The 8,430-nt window shown below is 40.9% G+C and overlaps 1 protein-coding gene across 4 annotated transcripts in view; it reads right to left on the bottom strand.

Annotated features, from left to right (window-relative positions):
- ccser2b (coiled-coil serine-rich protein 2b) overlaps positions 1-8,430 on the bottom strand; it is a 29,350-nt gene that overhangs the window by 5,995 nt on the left and 14,925 nt on the right. For 2 of the 4 annotated variants that reach the window (XM_035666413.1, XM_035666406.1), the window contains 7 exons: positions 5,846-5,936; positions 5,171-5,255; positions 4,096-4,179; positions 3,788-3,902; positions 3,228-3,305; positions 3,053-3,139; positions 2,824-2,952 (listed from right to left, as the gene is read on the bottom strand). In XM_035666413.1, the coding sequence (XP_035522306.1) occupies positions 2,824-2,952; positions 3,053-3,139; positions 3,228-3,305; positions 3,788-3,902; positions 4,096-4,179; positions 5,171-5,255; positions 5,846-5,936 (669 nt within the window). Of the gene's footprint in view, positions 1-2,313; positions 2,420-2,823; positions 2,953-3,052; positions 3,140-3,227; positions 3,306-3,787; positions 3,903-4,095; positions 4,180-5,170; positions 5,256-5,845; positions 5,937-8,430 lie in introns of all 4 variants that reach the window. The other 2 variants (XM_035666429.1, XM_035666422.1) reach the window with 2 other exon arrangements.

The raw sequence follows: 8,430 nt of genomic DNA, 5'->3' as shown, positions 1-8,430 counted from the left end.
AAAAAATAATAAAAACACTAAAAATACAAAAAAAATATGAAAAATACACAGAAATTATACAAAAAAATTACTAAGAATATGAAAAATACACTAAAAACACATGAAAATGCAGTGTTGGCCAGTGCTGATCAGATATGGATCCAGATTCTGTTGTTGACTATTTCTCTCCCTCAAATTGTTCACAAACAACATTTTACTGTTTATTTGGAATCCCAGATCGTGTGTGACCAGGCGAGCCGCCATTGTTTCCAAACCAAAGAAGCCCAATGAGCAGATCAACTCGCAGTACGTCACCACAGCTGGCTCCGACTAACTGTCAAGGTCGACGACCATAACGCCAAACTGGAGGCTTCAGAGCGGTTCTCCACCAACCGATGGGTGACATGGGAGGTTCTTACAGAGGGTTTAGCGAACAGATCGGACAATCTGGGACTTTACTGGTGCAACAACAGAGGCGGTGATATGGTGAAGACTCCAAAAAGCAACTGAAACAACTTTAACGGCGGACAAGATGATGGACAGACGACACAAACTATCTTATGGGATGGGGAAGGGAGGGAGGAGGAGGAGGAGGAGAAGGAGGAAGAGATGGAGAAGGATAATAAAGATGCTACCGTACCACGCTGTGTCACTGAAGTAAAGCACTAGTGTTTCCACTCCTGGGCGAGGGCAGAGAGGAGAGACACACAGAGGACAGAGGGAGGACAGTTAGAGGACCAAATACACTCAGAAACAGTTTCAGGCAGATGCACTGAAGGTCCGTCCGTCCTCAGAGACAGACAGACAGTGGGAGGAAGGATGAAGGATGAAAGAGCTGAAAACTAATCAGGAGAGTTTAGTTAAAGTTTGGAACACGTTGATTTATTATTAAAGTTGGAGTGAAGTGACCAGCAGATTAAACTCGTGTCTGAACTGATTTTCCCTCTGAAGTCGCTGCTGCAATGTTAAATCATGAATAAGTTAAAATAACCTTCAATGTCGCACAGAAACTTTTAATTTGGAGCATTTGATTCAGTGCAGCTGAGTCTTGGATGAGCAGGATTTCGACTATAATATTTGTTTTCTGCTGGAAGTCGTCTTTATTAAAAACATCTGACCTTTGACCCTTCACTTGCTAACTTCTGACTACATATGAATGGGCAAACTTGGGTCGTTGCTGGCCGTTTTGTATTGTGTATTTGCAATGGAAACTAGATTTTTTAGATTTTTTAAGCTATCAACCGATCAAAATCATATTTTAGACACTTTTAAGACCTAAAATTTAGAATATTGAGTTTGAGACCCTGCAGACACCCTGTATGTATATGCTCCAGCTCTGATTGGTCAGTCTGGGTTTCCACCAGGCTCAGCTTTATGATAAGGCTCTAAAATAAAACATAGATTATTTCCATGATATTTGGTCATTTTAATTAATGTGTGTGGTCCGATATGCCGATGAATCTCTGTTCTATCACAGCGATCGTCTATAATGTATAATATATATATATATATATATATATAAATACAGAACTACTGTGCAGTCTGATTTCAGCACAATGCAGAGGTAGTGCTGCAGAAACTGCAATCAGTAATCCAACGTAAAGTTAAAAAAATTACTTTTTCTGTTCAGTTTTAAAGATTCAGCTTTTTATCTGTTGCTCAACTTGAAAGACGACAATTAATGCAGTCAGATTTTCACATTTTAAGCTCTTAAATCTCTAAAAATTGTCATTCTCTGAGTTAGCATTGTGTGAGAGTTATGAATTATTTAAAGCAGCAACAAGGAACTTTGAATTTGTGTTGATTATGGTGCCCCCTGTGGACAAAAGCGGTAGTGTTTCTACCACCTTGTTTTATTGATTTTAAGGGGAGTCTGACCCGGTGGCAGACATTAATAATAACTATATAGAAATATTTTCTCTGATGGTCTGATTTGTTTTATGGAAAACAGAGTGCTGTTAAATGTTCGCCCACTAACGGCAGATACAGTAAGAAGCAGCTAATTAGCAGACACATTTTACTTTTTACTGTAAATTCTTTTAATTAAGTAATTCAGTTAACTGAACACAATCTGGTGAAACTGCAGCCGATATATTCAGATTTTTATTTCATGAATTAATCATTTGGTTAATTGTTTCCTTTTTTATTCATATTTGAAATTCATGAAGAAAAAGCTAGCTAAATATTTTAAATAATGTTAATAATTTTCAGTCCTACAGGCAGGATATACCGGGGACAGATCATGATGATGAGGTGGAGGAAGATAAGGAAGAGTCAGCAGTGTGGACTGGGTAATGGGAGTTCTGGTTCTGGTTATGGGGTTATAAGACTCACTTTTTCTAGCGAGGTGGGAGGGGATGCTGGGCTTCGGCCTCCCCCTGTAAGGCCTGGAGCGCTGATACTGCCAGGGCGGAGAGAGGAAAGGAACAGGAGGTAAAGCCTGAGGAGAGACAGAGCGGAGGGGGACAGGAGGAGGACAGGAAGCTGAGTCATAACGTCAGGAGGAAGAAGAAGAGGAGGAGGAGGAAGACAGGATGAAAGGAAGGGAGTAATAATGATATTTACAGCACCAGAAACCTCCTCAGGTACGAGCATCTAAGAACAGCGAGAGGCAACTGTTTGTATTTCAAGGACTACATTACCCACAAACCCTTGCAGGTGACTTCAGTAAAGCAACCTGTCTTTGAGGAAACACTGATTGCTGGTAGTTTTCTGATAAATATTGTTCTGTTTTGTGAAGCACTCTGGGCTGCACCTCTGCACAAAACCTGATAAATAATCAATAAATCAAACATTGTGTGTATATATGTGTGTGTGTGTGTGTGTGTGTGTGTGTGCGCTCACAGCGTGCTCTCTCCAGGGCGTCTGCGAGGCCACACTCTCTCTCTCCGTCGCACTTGTCTGCGTGTGGCGGTCCACCCTTCCCGTCATCTCCTGGCAGCGACACTTGGTGGTCGCCGCGGGAACAGTCTGCTAAAGAGGACACGAGGACGCTCGTTAGCACTTAGCATTTAGCATGTAGAGAGTGAACATGCTAAAGAGAGAGAGAGGGCAGAGAGACATTGACACAGACCAGCTGCAGGGTGAGTTGTGCGATGGTTCGGTCTCGGCTCCTCAGCTCCTCTCTGAGCTGCTGCACCTCCTGCAGGAGAACCTGCACCTGAACACACATATTGGATTAATACTGGAAGGAGCAGGTGAGGCCGGTTGAAGGAAAGAAGTTTGAATAACGTTTGAAACATGCTGACCTGTGTGTCAGAGCCGTGGGAGGAATCGTTGGCTTCAGGAGTGTCTGTGGTCAGAGTGTCATCGTCTATGTCCTCCTCCTGAACGACATTTCATTAAAGATTATTAGAGAACGAACAGAACATCCTTTCTGTATGGAAACTGTGGAAACTGTCCTGTAGAACAACATTAGAACCTTTAATGCAGCATCATCTTAAAGTAAATCAAACTTGGAGTCGAGGCAAAGATGCAAATTGCCCTGGACGGCGCAAATTAGCAATAAACATCTGATCCAAAATGCAAAAAGCAAATTCAAATTTATGACCCTGACTTCAAAAACAGCTGAAAAAGAGGGCTAGAAACCAAAACTGACGCCTAGAACAACACAGAGTCCAAAGATAAGGCTTGTGTAATATATTGTCTTATTGTGGTTTTAGCTGACTAACGTTAGCCTGCTTTAATTTAGCTTGCTAATGTGGAAAATTATAGCCAGCAACTGGGGCTGATTTGGTCGGCTTTCCGTTTGTACGTACTTTGCAGGCTAACGTTATGGCTAGTTAAATAAATCTGAGCGGCTACTCACCTGAAGCAGCAACCTCTGCAGGTACTCCAGCTGTGATCTGACAGCAGAACAGTCTTCAGCCAGTTCCTCCACATCCAGACCCAAACCAGGAGTACCGGGAGACAGGAAGGGAGACCTGGGGGGGCAGAGCTCACATTACTCCACTCAATCAATCAATAAAGGTAACAGAGATTAATATTAGACTGTCAGACAGCTACCAGGAAATAATGACTCAACATTACAGTTTCAGCCAGAGCTTTAAATAAGTATTAATGTGGTGAACTGGGAGCTCTGGTTGCACTGGTGATACTGGAGAAGGTTTGAGTCACCTCGGAGGACAGAGGTCCAGAATGAGGTCGCTGTCGGTCCTCTTGTTCCCAGGATCCTCAGTTAGCTTGTAGCACTGGAAGTCACTAAAGGGGCGACAGCATGATGCATTATGGTCATTTTCTACCACAGCTACCAGTGTTTGTCTCAGTTTAGTTGTTATTAGGGTTTTTTAAATTATAATATGTGTACTGATACGGGTAAAAAAAGAATATATACGTTTACAGGTTTTTCCTGTTAGGGTTAGAGATTTAATTTCACAATATTGTTTCTGTTAGTTTAGTTTATTTGTAAAGTCTAGTTTTTATTTCCCTTTCAGTTTTATTTCAGCTCACAATAACAACCTCAGCTCTGACCCAGTACACTGAACTCTGAGCGGTCAATAAACAAAGCCAAAAGGTTCATAAGGTCACATTTAACACTTTATAGAGTTGGTTTTACAAAGTCCCCGAATTATCAGGACTGTGAAAGAGGAGCAGTAAAGATGTTCAGCTCAGAGCTGTTTTAATAAAAAGCTATTTCTTATTAAGATTTAGCTCAAAGCTACGATTGATTATTCCCTCCTCTACGGGGCAGAGGTCACAACTTCTCATTCACCCGTTTGTCTGTGACAAGAATATCTCACAAAACATCTACACGCTGACAATCAAAACATATTGATTTCAGTGACCCTGCGACTTTCACATAGCCCACACACACACACACACACACCAATATTTCTCTAATAAGCTGACTTTATAATAACACAGAAATGCACATACTCCCAATAAAGAGGAACAAACTTGTTCATGTGGTGCATTTATGACCCTAAAACCACCATCAGGACAAACTTTTCAACTTTGAAATTACCCTCTCTGACCTCCCCTCTCGCCACTGCGAAGTTAAACTTTGGCAGCGTTACAACGGTATAATTGGGAGGACGGGAAGGTCTTCATGTTAAGTGTTTTCTGGTAATCAGTCGGAATATTTCTTACACACAAACGTTTGCAGTGCCTTTCCCTTACAGAAAGCCCCGACGTGATTGTGACCACCAGTCTGCAGGTTAATCCAGGACACGTTAACAGTATCTTCCCTCACCTTTCATTGTCATTGTGGACGTCCTGCGTCCCCCAGCAGAGCTGTCTCATCCTCCACTGAGCCATGTGGGAGATCCCGTCTCCATCTGCAGGGTTCAGACCAGCAGCACAGGGGTGAAAATGGGTTATTACGAATGAAAATTAGTTTATCATCTGGAGTATAAAAAGCTAATTAAGACTGGATTTGTAATCACTAAATCATCCAGACATCATGAAGTTGTATGTATTAAACTCTTGATGGAAGAGGTAGGCAGGTATACATTAAACAGCACAGAGGTCTGGGACTGCATTCAATTCCTAACAATAATGAGTTTTCTGCTGGGGAGGAACTTTTCAAAGATTAAACCAAGATCGAAACCTGAAGCTAAACTGTTTTAGCTGCTAAACTGAACTGTTAGCTAACTTAACGAGGAGTTAAAGCTAAAGATTACACTGATATCAACTGATAGCAACCTGATATCAAACATTCAGCAGTTTAAATCAGCTCACTTTCAGGTTCTACATCCACTTTGGATGAATTCATTAACTATTGTCTGTTCTGAATCTGCTGATAGTATGAATCATTGAGCCTATTAAAACTTAACAGGAAAATGAGTCAGGTCGTGTCACACATCACAGGCCTTATGTGACCTCAGTGGGATCCATCATTTTACTTAATGAGTTTATACAAACGCACCGCTGTGCAGTGAGGCATCTTCAAGGACGTCTGCGTCCAGCATGAGGTCATCATCATCCAGATCACAAGAGTCCAGGTTGTTCAAGATGTCCTGAAAGACACAGAAAGAAAGTCTGACATCATCTTGGACACCACCACTGGTTTTTATACTGGTTTTTACATTGAGGTTTGTTCCATATTCTCAGGTAATTACAAGTTTATGCCTTTTTCTACCAGGGTTTTTGAAAGGCATTCTGGGAGACGCAGGAACACCATCATTACAAAATATCAAACATCACAGATCAATGACATAAACTACAATAGCAAAACTACGATTGTAAAATTGGACGGTTAGCTAATCAACCAGTTTTATCAGATAAGCTGAACCGTTAGCTAACCTGAAAGAAAGTATTTGACTTTATAACAGTTTCAGCTGCTAAAGTAGACTGTTAGCTAACCAACTGGTTTTAGCAGCTAAACTGAAGCATTAGTTAACCTGCAACTGTTTTAGCTGATAAAAACTACGGAAAGATGATAAAACTACAACGGGAGAGAGCAGATGATGGTTTGTATAACAATTCTCTATTTGATTTCCAATTTTCTGCAAGGTGAGACAGACACAGAGTTTTCCTAACCGGCACAACATAAAATCCCAGAGCAAACACACAAAAGAACAAAAATCAAAATCTAATCTATTTCCTTCACTGGTGAAATTGCAGCTACAGTACGAAGGACGGCGTAAACTTTCACCAGAGGCTGATAAAAGACTAAAAGACCTTCTGTCAATGTGAGGAGAAGGTCTTTTGAGCCTGTTGATCAATGGCAGCTGAGGGAGTTTCTGCACAATGGAGGAGAGAGGACTCGATTCAGACGTATTTTTAAACTGTAAGAGCATTAAAAACAAAAGTTTTCACTTTAGCATCATTATTGTGATCGGTGGTTCTTATCATAATAATTATTTCAGGCTTATTTACTATTGCCTACCCACATTTATCTTCACAGTTTTCTTTACCACCCTGCAGTTTATCTAAAATGTCTGGTTCAAAATGCAAAAAAACATGCACATCTTAGGATCAACTCTTGTACCAGAACAGTGAAGAAGATGGTGGTATTATATGAAACTAGATGATCTAACACATCTATTGGTACCAAACATGTCTTGCTAGCTAGTCTGGAAGGGAGCTAAATATTGCTTCAAACTTGATGGAAAAACTGCTTTATTTGGCTAATGTTATCGCTAACAAAATACTGAGTATAGTTGGCAAACTTTAACGTTCGCTTGCCAAATTACTTCCCCAGCTAATGCGATCCATGATACTAACTTATGTATTCTGACAAACTGTGTTGTATTTAGCCAACAATAAATTATAACTGTACAATTCACTGGTTTCTCACAGACTCACAAATCAAAACGCAAACTTGCAGAAACAAAGACAAGTTTTGGGAACAGACAGAAGAAGAGTTTGTTTCCTGCCTGGAGAAGCTTAGTCACAGCACAGTAACCTGAGAGCAAGCGTTCACCCTGAATAACTGCTGCAACCTGCAGCCTGTCCCTGCAGGCTGAGACCACTCATCCACAGCAACACATTACCTCCTAATCTCCTCCTCCTCGCTTATCTCTTCTCCTTCTGTCATATTCTCTCCTTTCATCCTCTCATTTCTCAGCCTTTTCTCCTCCTCTCATCTTCGATCTTTTCCTCCTCCCCTCCCTCATCCCTTCTCCTCTTTATATCTCCTAACCTCTCCTCCTTTCTTTCTTTCTTTCTTTCTTTCTTTTTCCTATTTCTCTCCTCCATCCCTGATTCTGATTTAGTTTTACTGCCTCATTTGGAGCCAGAAAATCTCTTTTTATTTGGTTCTAATCTTGTTTTCATCTCAGTTTTCATTGACAACATTAACACGGTCTCCTGAATCCTCTCTTCCTCCTCCTCCTCCTCTTCGCTCTGACCTCTGGAGTTATCGATGATTTAGTCTGGTACACAAACACAGACTTCCTCCACTTGATCAGGCAGCGCTGCACCGACAAACAAACAACAAAAAGCATCTTTTTTTCTGTGCTGAAAAGAATAGAAAACATCATCTTTCTGCTGATTTCAGGTTGTTTGACCTTCCGGCACAGATCACAGCCCGTCCTTAGACCAACACTGACCTCTGCTGCTCATTTCAAACATTATTAAATAACTATTTGTGTCAACGCCAGCACAATAAAGACAAAAACCAGTCAGGTATAGATATGTAAAAAACAAAAAGGAACTCGTTAACGTTCTGAGATCATTAAGGCCCAGAGCTCATTAGGGTCAATCACTCTTTAAGCTCGTTAACACACAGGGCACATTGAGAGAGAGAGAGCTCATTAACACCCACTCAACATTATCCAGGAAGTATATTAACTGCAGTGAACACAAGGTTGGAGACGATTGATTGACTGACCCACCTGACGATCCTCTCTTCAATTAACTATATCGCTGGTCCACAACCTTTTTCTTTAAAGGAGCTCTATTCCATTATTGAATAAAGTGACTATATTTTATGTGTATTTCATATTATATTTAGAGATGTTCCGATACCATTTTTTCCCTCCTGATACCGATTCCGATACTTGTGCT

Source organism: Morone saxatilis, unplaced genomic scaffold (genome assembly GCF_004916995.1).
Source record: "Morone saxatilis isolate NCDOM2014 unplaced genomic scaffold, NCSU_SB_2.0 Contig1, whole genome shotgun sequence".
Lineage (NCBI taxonomy): Eukaryota > Metazoa > Chordata > Actinopteri > Moronidae > Morone > Morone saxatilis.
The sequence above is the reverse complement of the archived record's forward strand: the minus strand, read 5'-3'. Positions and strand labels throughout refer to the sequence as shown.